At 34.3% G+C, this 13,847-nt stretch overlaps 1 protein-coding gene across 32 annotated transcripts in view; it reads right to left on the bottom strand.

Moving 5' to 3' along the window:
• The window catches only part of LOC123534700 (leucine-rich repeat-containing protein 9-like), a 71,041-nt gene extending 57,228 nt beyond the window's left edge, over nt 1-13,813 (bottom strand). For 28 of the 32 annotated variants that reach the window (XR_008372259.1, XR_008372263.1, XR_008372254.1 and 25 more), the window contains exons 1-7: nt 13,640-13,813; nt 8,907-9,107; nt 8,094-8,324; nt 7,329-7,469; nt 5,726-5,789; nt 4,672-4,742; nt 3,299-3,481 (exon numbers count right to left, since the gene is read on the bottom strand). Coding sequence is in view for 23 of the 32 variants with exons in the window: in XM_053550351.1 (XP_053406326.1) it covers nt 3,299-3,481; nt 4,672-4,742; nt 5,726-5,789; nt 7,329-7,469; nt 8,094-8,324; nt 8,907-9,050 (834 nt within the window). In the remaining 9 variants the exon portion in view is untranslated. Of the gene's footprint in view, nt 1-3,298; nt 3,482-4,671; nt 4,743-5,725; nt 5,790-7,328; nt 7,470-8,093; nt 8,325-8,906; nt 9,108-12,411; nt 12,501-13,639 lie in introns of all 32 variants that reach the window. The other 4 variants (XR_008372280.1, XM_053550388.1, XM_045317055.2 and 1 more) reach the window with 2 other exon arrangements.
• Between the last annotated feature and the right edge of the window lie 34 nt (nt 13,814-13,847).

Raw genomic sequence — 13,847 nt, 5'->3', positions numbered from 1 at the left:
TCAAAAATTCCGAGGTCATCTTTCTCTTTATATGTCAACATCAGCGTGACTCGATGCAAACAACAGACTTGTTGGGGAAAAGACAGCAATGATATAGCAAACGAATATGAATAAAATCTGTAAAAAGATCCTTTGGAAGCAAAGAATGCAACCAAGAAGAATAACAGCAGACTCGTTTTAGTCTGTTCGCGAGAGGTAATGGAATGTGCAACATCTCTCATGCCCCCTAGCAACGGCTTAAGCGGGACTCTAAATCTATTACACATATGCTGAATGGACTCCATGGTCCAAAAGGACCAGAAAATATAACAACACTGAATCCAAGTACAGGGAGACTTTTTACAGCCTGAAAACTTAATGTCTGAAATAGATCTGTTTCAATCTAATATGTGGAAATAAACTAAAAGGATGTAGATTCTAATTTGTGTAATGCTGTCTATATAGACTATGTATAAATACCAGTTTTAAAAGATCAGATATCAAATTTATTAAAAAGAATTCGGTCTGGTAAAATAATATCCGGTCCTGTAAAAAAATCATGTTTACCAGACCAACTGTCCTGTGAATATTCTGGGTCTTTTGTGAACACTGTTAAAGGAACTATTTACCAACCATTCATGAATTCACTACTTCTCATATTTGAACTCAGTCAAACTCACTACCTCACATTCATAAACTCAGTCAAACTCATTCCATCTCACAGAACTCACTCAAACTCATTCCATCTCACACATGAACTCAGCCAAACTCACTACCTTTCATTGGTAAACGCAGTCAAACTTACTACCTCTCACTGGTGAACTCTGTCAAACTCATATCCCATCCCATCTCATTCATGAACTCATTCAAACTCACTACCTTTAACCCTTACCCTGCTAAATTTCTAAAATGGATTGGTCCATCATTTAATTTGGGCAGTACCATTTATTATTCAAAGGGGTGTTCACTGAAAATTTACTGACTGAATAGCGAACAGTGCAGACCATGATCAGCCTGCACAGAATTGCAGGCTGATCTTGGTCTGCACTGGTCGCAAAGGCAAAATTATTTGCTGCCAGCAGGCTAAGGGCTAATTGGTGAACTCAGTCAATCTCATTACCTCTCATTCAAGTCAAACTCACTACCTCTCATTTGAGAAATCAGTCAAACTCACTACCTCTCATTCATGAACTCAGTCAAACTCACTACCTCTCATTCATGAACTCTCAGTCAAACTCACTACCTCTCATTTGTAAACTCAGTCAAACTCACTACCTTTCATTTGTTAACTCAGTCAAACTCACTACCTTTCATTTGTGAACTCATTTAAACTCACTTCCTCTCATTTGTAAACTCAGTTAAACTCACTTACTCTTATTTAAAAACTCTGTCAAACTTACTGCCTTTTATTTGTGAACTCATTCAAATTCACTACAACTCAGCCTCACAATCAGAAGCCTATGAGTTTTAACCCAGCCAGGATTACAGCTGCTTACTTTTGCATATGTCACCTGTACTGTTATTTTTTCAAGAAAGCAGAATGTTCTTAGGGTAAAGGTAAAACTGTTGTAATTCGTGAAATAAAGAAGAGTTACACAGTTCTCTGTTCAGCCCTCGACTGATTCAAACAACTTTAAGCTATCATCACAATCAAGATCAAATATTTAATACAAACTAAAGCTGCTTTTGAAAAAAGCGCATGTCTCCCATAACTGCCTAATCATCTGAATAGTAGTATATGAGTCAACCATGCACCAAGACCTCAACTGCCTTATCAGACTTTCTGTGCTTTGATTATCAAAAACAAGTTTCAAGGGCCTAATTCCGAAGAGCCTGGGCCGATTTGGCTAGTTATAAAACTTGGCTGAGGACTTATTGGCAAACACATTTTGTTCAAGTTTGGTGAAGATTGGATGAGAAATGTTCGACTTAGAGTGCAGACAAGATTTGTGGCAGACACACACACAGACAGGAGTAAATCAATATGTCTCCCACACCACTGTGTGGTGGGAGACATAACTACCTAATTTCAATAATTTCTTTAACAAGCTTGAATTATTCCTACTAAGACTCTGGTCAACAACCAGTAATTTGACAAATATTCCACTGGAAGAATGATTGTTGACGCAACATCTTCCACCAAAAAGTGATTTGGAACAACTGCAAACTGAGGATCTCCATATTAGAATTCCAAAACTTTCCTTTTGTCTGTGATCAACAGAGGCTGTCAACATTCTAGGAATCATAGAATCAGTGAACCTTTAAATCATTCAAAAGATCATGTCTGCCTACTGAAACAAGAGGGCCAAGATGGCCCTAGGTCGCTCACCTGAGAAACACACCATAACAGTGTAAACATGTTTGACCTAGTGATTTCATGGAAAAAAAAATTCTGACCAATTATCATTAAAATTGGAGCAAAAACCTTGAGTATAAACAAGTATTTTCTTTGATTTGATCTAATGACCTAGTTTTTGACCCAAGATGATCCATATTTGAAACTGACCTAGATTTCATCAAGGCTATCATTCTGACCAAATTTCATGAAGATCAATTGAAAAATACAGCCTCTATCGCATACACAAGGTTTTTCTTTGATTTGACCTAGTGACCTAGTTTTAGATCCTAGACAACCCATATTCGAACTTGACCTAGATTTTATCAAGGCAACCATTCTGACTAAATTTCATGAAAATCCAGTGTAAAATGCAGCCCCTATTGCATACACAAGGTTTTGCCTTTATTTGACCTAGTGACCTAGTTTTTGAACCCAGATGACCAATATTCGAACTTGACCTAGATTTCATCAAGGCTATCATTCTGACAAAATTTCATGAAGATCAGTTGAAAAATACAGCCTCTATCACATACACGAGGTTTTTCTTTGATTTAACCTAGTGACCTACTTTTTTTTCCCCAGACAAAACATAATCAAATTCAACCTAGATTTCATCAAGGCAATCATTCTGACCAAATTTCATGAAGATCAATTGAAAAATACAGCCTCTATCACATACACAAGGTTTTCCTTTGATTTGACCTAGTGACCTACTTTTTGACCCAAGATGACCCATATTCAAACTTGACCTAGATTTCATCAAGACAATCATTCTGTCTTAATTTCATAAAGATCAGTTGAAAAATACAGCCTCTATCGCATACACATGCTAAATGTTGACAGACGACAGACAGACGCAAGACAGACAAGGCGATGGATGCCGATGGATATCGAGCGATCACAAAAACTCACCTGAGCATTGCTCAGGTGAGCTAAAAAGCACAGAAATGTAGAGTAGATCAAAAACATCCATTCATTTACCTCAGCAACTTCATTCATACTTTTTCCAGCAACATCGTATGTGTCCAGTTTGGTGAGGTTTGGTAAATGATACAGCACATGTGTAGCATAGTTACACAGTAGACTAACTGGTGCTGGGGTGTACATCGGGTCCTTCAAACACAAACTGTGCAGCGACGGAACTCGCATCAAATTTGTTAAATCCTGAAAATAAGAAGTTATGATGTCTGAAAGGTTGCATGATTCATAACACAGACAAATTACAAGATCTGCATAGATACATCTTTTTAAAGCACAGAAAACAAGGAGCTGCGTTCAATAAACGCTTGATGTCCCCGGTGGTATCCTTGTCGATACAAAGCAACCTAAGTCCAAAACGAGGTCAAGGTCAAACTGAGGTCAGGTGATGTTTGAAGATGAGGAATGGTCACAGGTTACATCTGTATTAGTATCAATTCATTCTTGTAAGCGGTATTGATGCTAGACGGAACAGTCCCATTTGGTTAACCAAGAGATGACCCATATAAAGCAACCTAAGTCCAAAATGAGGTCAAGGTCAAGGTCAAACTGAGGTCAGGTGATGTTTGAAGATGAGGAATGGTCACAGGTTACATCTGTATTAGTATCAATTCATTCTTGTAAGCGGTATTGATGCTAGATGAAACGATCCCATTTGGTTAACCAAGAGATGGCCCATATAAAGCAACCTAAGTCCAAATGAGGTCAAGGTCATGGTCAAACTGAGGTCAGGTGATGTCTGAAGATGAGGAATGGTCACAGGTTACATCTGCATTAGTATCAAGTCATTCTAGTAAGGGGTATTGATGCTAGACGAAACGGTCCCATCTGGTTAACCTCGAACGGACGGACAGACGGACGGACAGGACGATCATTATATGCCTCCCGCATCAGTAGATGCCGGGGGCATAAAAATGAGCTTCTTTATCTAAGTGATAATGAGAAAGTAATGGCATAACATTCTGCAAATATTACAACAACTGATTGCTGAGGGCTGATTTCTTTTCCCTAAAGACAATATATTCAATCTGATACGCAAAGATATGTGCTACAAAATTACAAAGCAAACAGGTATAATTCAGGTATTGTACACAAAGCCTCGCTACAATTTTATTCAAGCTGAATTGGATTCCTTAGGACTAAATTTGGGGCCATAATTCTATATATGTTTGCTGTCTATTAAAAGGAACACAATGGAACTATTTCCAGTAGAAATGCTTTATGTAATATGTACATTATAAACATCTCTGTCTGTGAAATTTTGGTTGAAAAAATCATTTTTAAATTATTATGAAATCATATTTTTCTCTATAATACACTATATAACTATCAAATTTACTATCAATATAGTTTACTGCCTTTAACACATTCCTTACCCTAAGTGAAGAAATTCTATTGCCTGATAGGTTGAGTTCCTCTAATTTGTGATTAGAATCTAATGTGTGACCTGAAAAAGTATGATTTAACAAGATTATTCAAAATGCACAGTCAAAATTCAAACAATATTTATTTTGAAGTGAAATTTTATCTTTGAACTGCTTAATTAACTAAAGTAGCATAAAGAAATGTTTAAAAACTGTCTACAATACAATTTCTAGAAAATACCAGTACTGTTTTTATTTACTTTCAGTTTGACAAAGTTGCCAAGTAAACTGTCCATACTCTTCGACATTTTAGTAATTTATGTCTACATTGCTAACACAGTAGGTAAGTCTGTCTTTATTTATGTGTTGGAGTAAGTGGCCTATTGGTAATTCTGGAGAAACTGGCCTATTGGTAATAATGTTTAAGGGCCATAATTCCGAAGTGCCTGGGCCGATTTGGCTAGTTATCGAACTTGGCTGAGGACTTATTGGCAAACACATTTTGTTCAAGTTTGGTGAAAATCAAATGAGAAATGTTCGACTTAGAGTGTGGACAAGATTTGTGACAGAGTGACAAACAGACACACACAGACAGCAGTAAATCAATATGTCTCCCACACCATATTGTGGTGGGAGACATAATTACACTGAAACAAACAAACATCAATCTATTAAATCTGTACCAAGTAAACAAACTTCTCAGTATAATAGCTTAATTTAAATCTCTTGAACCATATAACCTTTTTAATTTATATTCATCATCTGAGGTCATATCGAACATTGGACTTTTGTCATGTTTACAAACTCAGCTGCAGAGAAAATTAAATAAATCGGCTTGAAAAAGCATAAAAAACAAAATACTGTAAAATTATTTTATTTCACTGGCATGACATTTTCTGGGTTTTTTTTGCAAGAACAACTTTTTCACAGGGTCATTATTCTGCTGATTTCAATTTTTGAAGAGAAACATAATGGGAATTTTAGTTAACAAAGCGATTTACCTAAAGAACCCATGGAAATCAGTCCCCCCAAAATATTAATGTGTTCACAGTAGTTCATTCCTCACCTATTTTCTCGATCTTGTTCTCCGCCAGATTTAGCTGTTTTAATCTTGGAAGTTTTGATGTGTTCTGAAATAGAAAAATAGTACAATTTATATGTGTAATAAAGACCAATATCACACCATACTTAACACAAAGCAAAACTCATACCCAAATTAACTTTTATAGCAACAAGAGCTGACGGAGGACAGCAACGCTCGACTACTCAACAGCCTTGTCAATTGAACGAATACAAAAGTCGAAAAAGGGGCATAATTTTGTAAAAATGGGAAACAGGGTTATGGAACCTGCATAGTGTTTATCAGCTCACAACAGTGGACAAGTGTGTGAAGTTTCAATCCATTCCCATTAGTGGATACTGAGATACCAGCTTACATACAAAAATTTAACCAAAAACTGCTAAGTCGAAAAAGGGGCATAATTTTCCAAAACAAAAAAAGCAAAGTAGAGTTATGGGACCTGCACAGTGCATGTCAGGTCATGACAGTGAACAAGTGTGTGAAGTTTCAATCCATTCCCATTAGTGGGTACTGAGATACCAGCTTACCTACAAAACCTTAACAAAAATTTTCTAAATTGAAAAAGGGGCATAATTTTGTAAAAAAGCAAAATAGAGTTATGGAACCTGTGCAATGTAAGTCAGTTTATCACAGTGAATAAGTGTGTGAAGTTTCAATCCATTCCCATAAGTGGTTACTGAGACACCAGCTTACATACAAAAACTTAACAAAATCGGGATGCGGACACTGACACATGGGCAAGTCCAATAGCTCTACTATTCTTTGAATTGTCGAGCTAAAAATTAAATATACGAATGGCATCCTTAAGCAAGGCATAGTCACCTTGAATGGAATTTAAAGAAGAGAAGTTATTAGAAAATTAGAAATGTCCCCAAAGTGATACATGTACCCCTGCCTTCCAGTGTGCATTAGAATTAGAGCCTTCCTGTGACATTAGAGGTACAGTCCTGACTCCAACAGATCACATACATTCTCATTATGCTAACATTTATGTAAGGTTTTATTTGAATATCTTGAATGGTTTAAAAGTTAGTGTTTTAACAGACCAACTGAAGGACTAATAAACAAACTAACATACAAACGGCCTGTGCAATTACTACATGACATCATTTACAGAGACAAGAGAAGAATCCTTAAATTTATGAAACAGCTGACATACCTCAATATTTACAATCTGAAACAGCTGACATACCTCAATATTTACAATCTGAAACAGCTGACTTACCTCAATATTTACAATCTGAAACAGCTGACTTACCTCAATATTTACAATCTGAAACAGCTGACATACCTCAATATTTACAATCTGAAACAGCTGACATACCTCAATATTTACAATCTGAAACAGCTGACATACCTCAATATTTACAATCTGAAACAGCTGACTTACCTCAATATTTACAATCTGAAACAGCTGACATACCTCAATATTTACAATCTGAAACAGCTGACATACCTCAATATTTACAATCTGAAACAGCTGACTTACCTCAATATTTACAATCTGAAACAGCTGACATACCTCAATATTTACAATCTGAAACAGCTGACATACCTCAATATTTACAATCTGAAACAGCTGACATACCTCAATATTTACAATCTGGTTGTGGTTTAACCAGAGAACTTCTAACTCTGCCTGTTCCTCTAGGTTTTCTATTCTCTCAATTTTGTTACTGTATAAATACAATTTTCGTAGGTGTTTCACATGGTGTAACTGCTCTATGTGCTGCAACAGACAAGAAAAATATTTAGTCCATTATGTGACTAATTGTTGATAAATAATGGACTAATGCTAGAATGAAACAGAGTACTTCAGACAAATTAGAATTCAATGAAATCCTCTGACTTCACTGGCAACAATTTTTATGGTTTCAGCCATTGGCTCTGAGAATTTTATTGGGGCCAATCACAATATTGATGACATTTCCGTGCTACATTGCAGATTTTAATCAAACATTTCACAGTTATAAAACAGCATATTGTCTATATTACATGGTCAAATAAAATGTATAGGTCTGTGCACTTATTACGGTACTGAGATATCTCACCATCAATTAAGAGACCCAAAATTTTCAAGTGAGTATGAAAGCAAATTCCTTCAGAATTATTTCACTTGCCAATGTTTCTGTTACAATTTTTTGTCTTTCAAAAGAAAGTCATGTCACCATTTTTATAAATGTACACACTGAATAATACTTATATGCAGGCCAAATTTCCGTTCTGTGTGCCAGGTCTAGGTTTTATTCTATGCCATACAGATAAATGGTGTTATACCATGAGTTCTGGTTTATCAAACGTTCACAAATATCTTTAATTTTACAGACTACAAAATTCATGACTATATATTTACCTTAATATCACATTCACAAATCCACAATTCTGTTAACTTTGGCACATGTATCAGCCCTTCAATTTTCTGTAATGCTGGCTGGTTAATAATCACAAGCTTCCGTAGATTTGGAAACAAGTTTAGTCCGATCATTTTGGGATAACCCAGGAAGAAAATTTCCAGCAAGTCAACATTATTTGAGTTATCGTTAGCACTTGTAATTTTGTTGTAACCAATTCCATTGTTAGAGCACTGAAAAAAAAACAACAGAAAAGTCATTTCAATACACATTAAAGAATTACAATGTAGATCAACTGTAATAATAGGCTTATCTGTCAACACTAGGAAAGGTTTATATCAATTCTGAATCACTTGATCCTGAATTATGCTGAAATTTCAGGAAAAAATTTTATTATTTCATAAAAAATGCAATATCTTTTTAGATTAAGGCAAAAATAGAGTTCTTATTTTTTATATCTTTGGAAGATATTCTGCCCATCTGGGAAAAAAATTGAGGAGTGGCCAAATGTTGACCAGAAGCTGTTATGTAAGGTTGAAAATATATTCCAAAACAAATATGTTTGGGTAGAAACTACAAAATTTTATCCGATAAAATTGAATAGTTTCACAGTTTATTACTGGATGAAAAACACTGCATTGCAAGTTTTATGCAGTTTATTTGACACTGTTGACTGTTATGAAAATCATGCATTGTAACAACATACAAGATGCATATAAGGCTTTACCGGTAGCAGACTATGTAATGTTAAGTTTATTGTGGAATTTTAGTTCTAAAACTTAAAGGCCATTTCAGTCATTCTAAGAAACACCTACCACTTCTTTCAAAATTTCCTCTTCTTCTTCTTTGCTCATTCCTTTCACTGACTGTGATGTAGCTAGTGGGTGCATCCCTGCGCCATCCCCTCCATTACTCTTGATAGAGCCACTCTGTGGGGTCTGAGGCAGTGGTGTAGACATACTGGATCTTGTGTTTATATCATTATCATGTCATCTATGTGTCATGTTCACCACATTCTGGAAAAAATAGAAAAAAAAACTTTAAACCCATCAAAATATCATAATACCCAACAGTTTGATATTACACCACAATTTTTTTTCTGAATCCTGGCTTGCTTTTTTCTGAATTTGCATGATTTGATACAGAATTTTTGCTTCACAAGACCTCAAAATTACCAAATTCCAAATTTGCAACTAATTTTTACCAACTTTGCATGTTTTTTGCGCATCAAATCAGTCCTAAAAAAGGTTTAAAAACACAGATAATGATCGATACATGTATGTCTGTATGTTAATGAATTTTCAATCTTCTTTTTCGTTAACAAACTTCGAAAAAGTAAACTTCTTCAATCAGAATGAGACCAGAAAAGTCATTATGAATTTCCACAGAAATTTACACTAATTATAATTATATTACTATGTACAATGCTGTACAGTGACAAAATTGCTGTACATTCTAAACAGCATTTTATTTCACAGAGTTTGCATAAACATTTCACATTTTTTTAAACTGCCATAATGAGAACATACTGTTATCAAACAAAGTAGATGTTTATCTTATATGTACTTTCTTTCATAGTATCAACTTTCAATCAGCAAAAACTTTAATATCATTAAGTTTCAACTTAAAAATATTTGTTAAGTGTAAACAAATGAAGAGCTCAGCTGACATCATTTTGTTTGTTTGGTCACTTCAAAGCCATCATGAAATGGATAATTAAAACCTTTACATGTGTAAATATTTATAAAATAAACATAATATAGCATAATTCATAAAGCATGTAACTAAACACCAAATAACTAAACACTAAACTCCATAATATTTTAATATCTTTCTTTAAATGCAAGCTGTCCATAATATTTTAATTAAAAAGAAAAAAAACTGAACCATTCAACACTTTAACATTCCTCTTTACAAATGATTTAAAAGCATTTAAAGAATTGACAAACTGCCAATCTAAAGGCATAACAAATGTTTAAATCACTGACATATTTACCAACAAATAACCTCAACATGAAAAACAAGTCATTATGTCTTAATAAGAAAAACATTCTTTAAACTAATGCGAAATAAAACTGCTTGTAAACTTTAAAAAATACAGCAAAAATCAATACAAATTGCCTGAAAAATATAAATCACATTAAATTTCATGGTTATTAGAAAGTACATTGCCAATTAAAGGGCTTTCAAACATTCAGAGGGAACAATAGTAGTATGTTTTAAACAGTGCATACATGCCTACTTGCATATAAACATCAACTGTTAGATTACTCAAGTATGCTTGTTTTGTTTTCTTTAAACTGCAGTATAATTAAAAGACAAATACTAAATATTTACAGAAACTAATTTTTGGACATTACATTTTGGAAGCAAAAATATTCTTTCAAAGGTAGTTACCTACATCTAGGACATCTGCAAGGCAGATATCATAACTGTGACTGTACATTTTTTGGCTTGATTTGAAGAACCTATATATAGCATTTTCTATTCTATGTCAATATTAATAGAGCACAGACATAGTTGAACTTCTAGATCCTGCATGATGTTGAATATTTGCCCAATTGGATGCCAGCTATAGTTATTTTCCACAATTGTGTTCCAAAAACCTGGTAGATTATCACTTCAAATTAAATAATACTAGTATATGGTTTGCTTGATATATTTTTACCTTCTAAAAATATTATGACAGTGATTTTGATAAATTTTGCCAAAATGATACCGCTTACATTTATAAACAAGGACAAAATTAATGACACGAACTACATTGTTTTTGAACAATTTGTTTAGATTAGTCACAAAACTGTTTCTTAGACAGTGTAGCACTTCTTCACCATTACTATGAATCTGTATGATACTGTGAAATCATTAATATTTGTGGGGGACTAATTTGCGTGGATTTTGTGGTTGAGTCAATCCACGGAATATAATCCCAACGAACAAGTAAAATTCCCATTCATTTTATGTTCAAAAGTTGAAATCCATGAATTCATATCCCCAAGAAATTGCCATTTTGACAAAAAAAACGTAATTTCATGTCCACGAAATTAAATGATTTTACAGTATGCAGTACAAATGTACTATTATACTTGAATCAATTTGTTTACAGGAACTTTTACTAGACTTGTGACGACTAAATACATTTGTATATTAAAGAAATGCTTTCAATGTAAGTGGTATCATTTCTTTTTTTTTTCTTTTGAGCCATACAGAAATAAAAACACTGTCTAGATATTTTTGAATGTAAAAATATATCAAGCAGTGACAAGCATCCTACATATTTTGAACTGGAACCACCTTTTAATTGATAATCAAATGCTTTAAGGGACAGAATTTCGGACATTACAACTGGTAGTTAGCATGTCTTAGAATCCGATAACCACTGAAAATACAGGCCATATTATCAAAATATTCTGCATAAAGCAGGAAATAGTTGTTTCACAAGCTCTGTTTCTATAAGTTATAAAATATTGACATGTCTTGTAACAGAGTTGAAATGTTATATCTATAGGTAATACAAAACAGCCCAAAACTGCACAAGTGGTATCTCAGCAGCCTTGCAGGTCACTACCCTTGTCTCTGGACTGGTTAGACTTCTGGCCGTAACTACTGACAAGTCTGTCTGAAAGCTAAATTTATTCATGCTACTACTGAAAATATCTGTTCCTGTTTATGTGACAGCTTTAAATAACACTATTTTCAAAGTAATTTGGTTATAATGACATTCAGTTAACCTAACCAGTGTTCCTGGATTCTATACATTTTGTACCAGTACTTACCTGCTCTCAGCCAGCAACTGACCACTCTCCCACATGAACCAGAGGTGGAGTACAAATGACTCTGTACCAAGAGTTGAACTCCATAAATTCTAGATAAAGAGTTTTGTGTTCTACTTTTACTGTTCTTCAGGAAAATTTACCTTTACCTTTTTATCTTTTGCTGAGCTATTCAAGCAGGCTAAATACAAGAACTATTTGATCATATCAAGATAAACAGTAGAGGAACACTTCATGAGTTCCATAAAAAATAACTTTTGTATAATTATATACAGGCAAAGCTTAAATCATTTATCTATAGGGGACTCTGCACTCATCTGCTCCTTCTTCAAGTTGCAGAGAAAATAAACACAAAATGTCATAAATGGTGGCCATTCTTAGCAGGTTTTGCTTTCATCTCATATATCAGAGCTTTGAGCTGATAGCATCAGATTTTGACCAGCCCTGACAGAAAATGTGCATTGTTATTATCCAGGGTCTTAGACCTCTTGGACATTGCGGCAGGTTATTTCGAAGGCAAGTATTTTTATTATAACCAATTAATTACCATTAATATTGTCTGTGTCCTGGCACTGTTGGTAAATATGACTGCACAATTCCAATCCACGTTTGATGGTTTGATTTATTTTCGTATTCCTTGAACAAGCAATTTGTGTTGAAACGCTTGGAGTAGCTAGGTTATCTTTACTTTTTATTGCATAGTATATGGCAATTTTTTAAACATTTTTAATTTGTAACAAAACATATTCAATGTTCAAGACATATGCTCAGTGTGTTTTAAAAGACTGAAAATATTGGCTGATTTTTGGCAGGGGCGGATACAAGATAAAAGAAACTTTATTTAACGCCGGATATGAAATTAACAATTAACATTAGCTTAAAGCTATTTCCCGACAAGAGAGGAAGGTGATTTCACCTTCAACAGACAAATAATGTGACATTTCAGGACAGTGTGATAACATTTGACTGTCGCTGTCCTGTCACGTCCGAACCTATTCTGCATATTTCTGTTAGGAAATCCCCAATGAAATCCGTTGAGAACGTTTTCTGGTACATGTACAATATATTTGTAATGATTACATCTCTGATAATGAAACATGAATTTATGTTAATATTTAAGCATAAAATTGCCTCGCTGACATTTTTTAAAAGTATATTTTGTGAATTTAGTGTCATCGGTAGTCAGTCTGCTGACTGTATACTGAAACAGGTGTGGGGGTAAGTATCTCTTTGTGCCTGTTCACATCATATATCCAAAGATTTAAGTCACTCACTTAAAATTATGAGTTTATATTCAACCAATCTGAAGTTTCTACATGAATATTTATTAATGTTTAATTTATTGGAGCAAGAAAGTCTGACCAGTATTTTATGACTTTTTTATTTTTAATGTCTTCGTTTTCCTAACAGTAAATTGCAGATACTGGCAAGGCTTACAGGGATGACAACTATGAAATATCAGATCATAAAATAAGTTGTCCCGATAAGCCATAAGCGGAAGGCACTGCACATTCAAGTGTCTCCCAGTCTGTGTTTGCACAGCCAGTGCAATACCAACTGGTCTAGTCTCGAATAACAATTTACAGAGTTCACAACCTCTATATAAATTCATAATCCTATGACCCACTAACTTAGCTAAGATGGAAACAGTTTTAAACAGTTAAACGCTCTACAAGTGTATGGCTTCATTGTGGTTTTAACTTTTGAGAGAGAAATGAAAAGATGATAAATCACAATGCTCAATTTTTAGAAGACAGATCTAATTCAAAACATACTTTGACACCGATCCACGTTCTTCAACTGACATTTATGGGGAGGAAAACCAAGTGCAGACAAAATATTTGTAATCTATCAATACACTAAAATTGACGTCTTTCAGAAATAATTGCGTCCGCCATATTGAAGCCAAACCAGAAAAGTTCATTGGTTAGTTCTGTCATGTGGGAGAATCTGTTACCATGACACACAAGCAGGTGCGCTTTG

The sequence above is a fragment of the Mercenaria mercenaria genome, chromosome 1 (genome assembly GCF_021730395.1).
Source record: "Mercenaria mercenaria strain notata chromosome 1, MADL_Memer_1, whole genome shotgun sequence".
Lineage (NCBI taxonomy): Eukaryota > Metazoa > Mollusca > Bivalvia > Venerida > Veneridae > Mercenaria > Mercenaria mercenaria.
The sequence above is the reverse complement of the archived record's forward strand: the minus strand, read 5'-3'. Positions and strand labels throughout refer to the sequence as shown.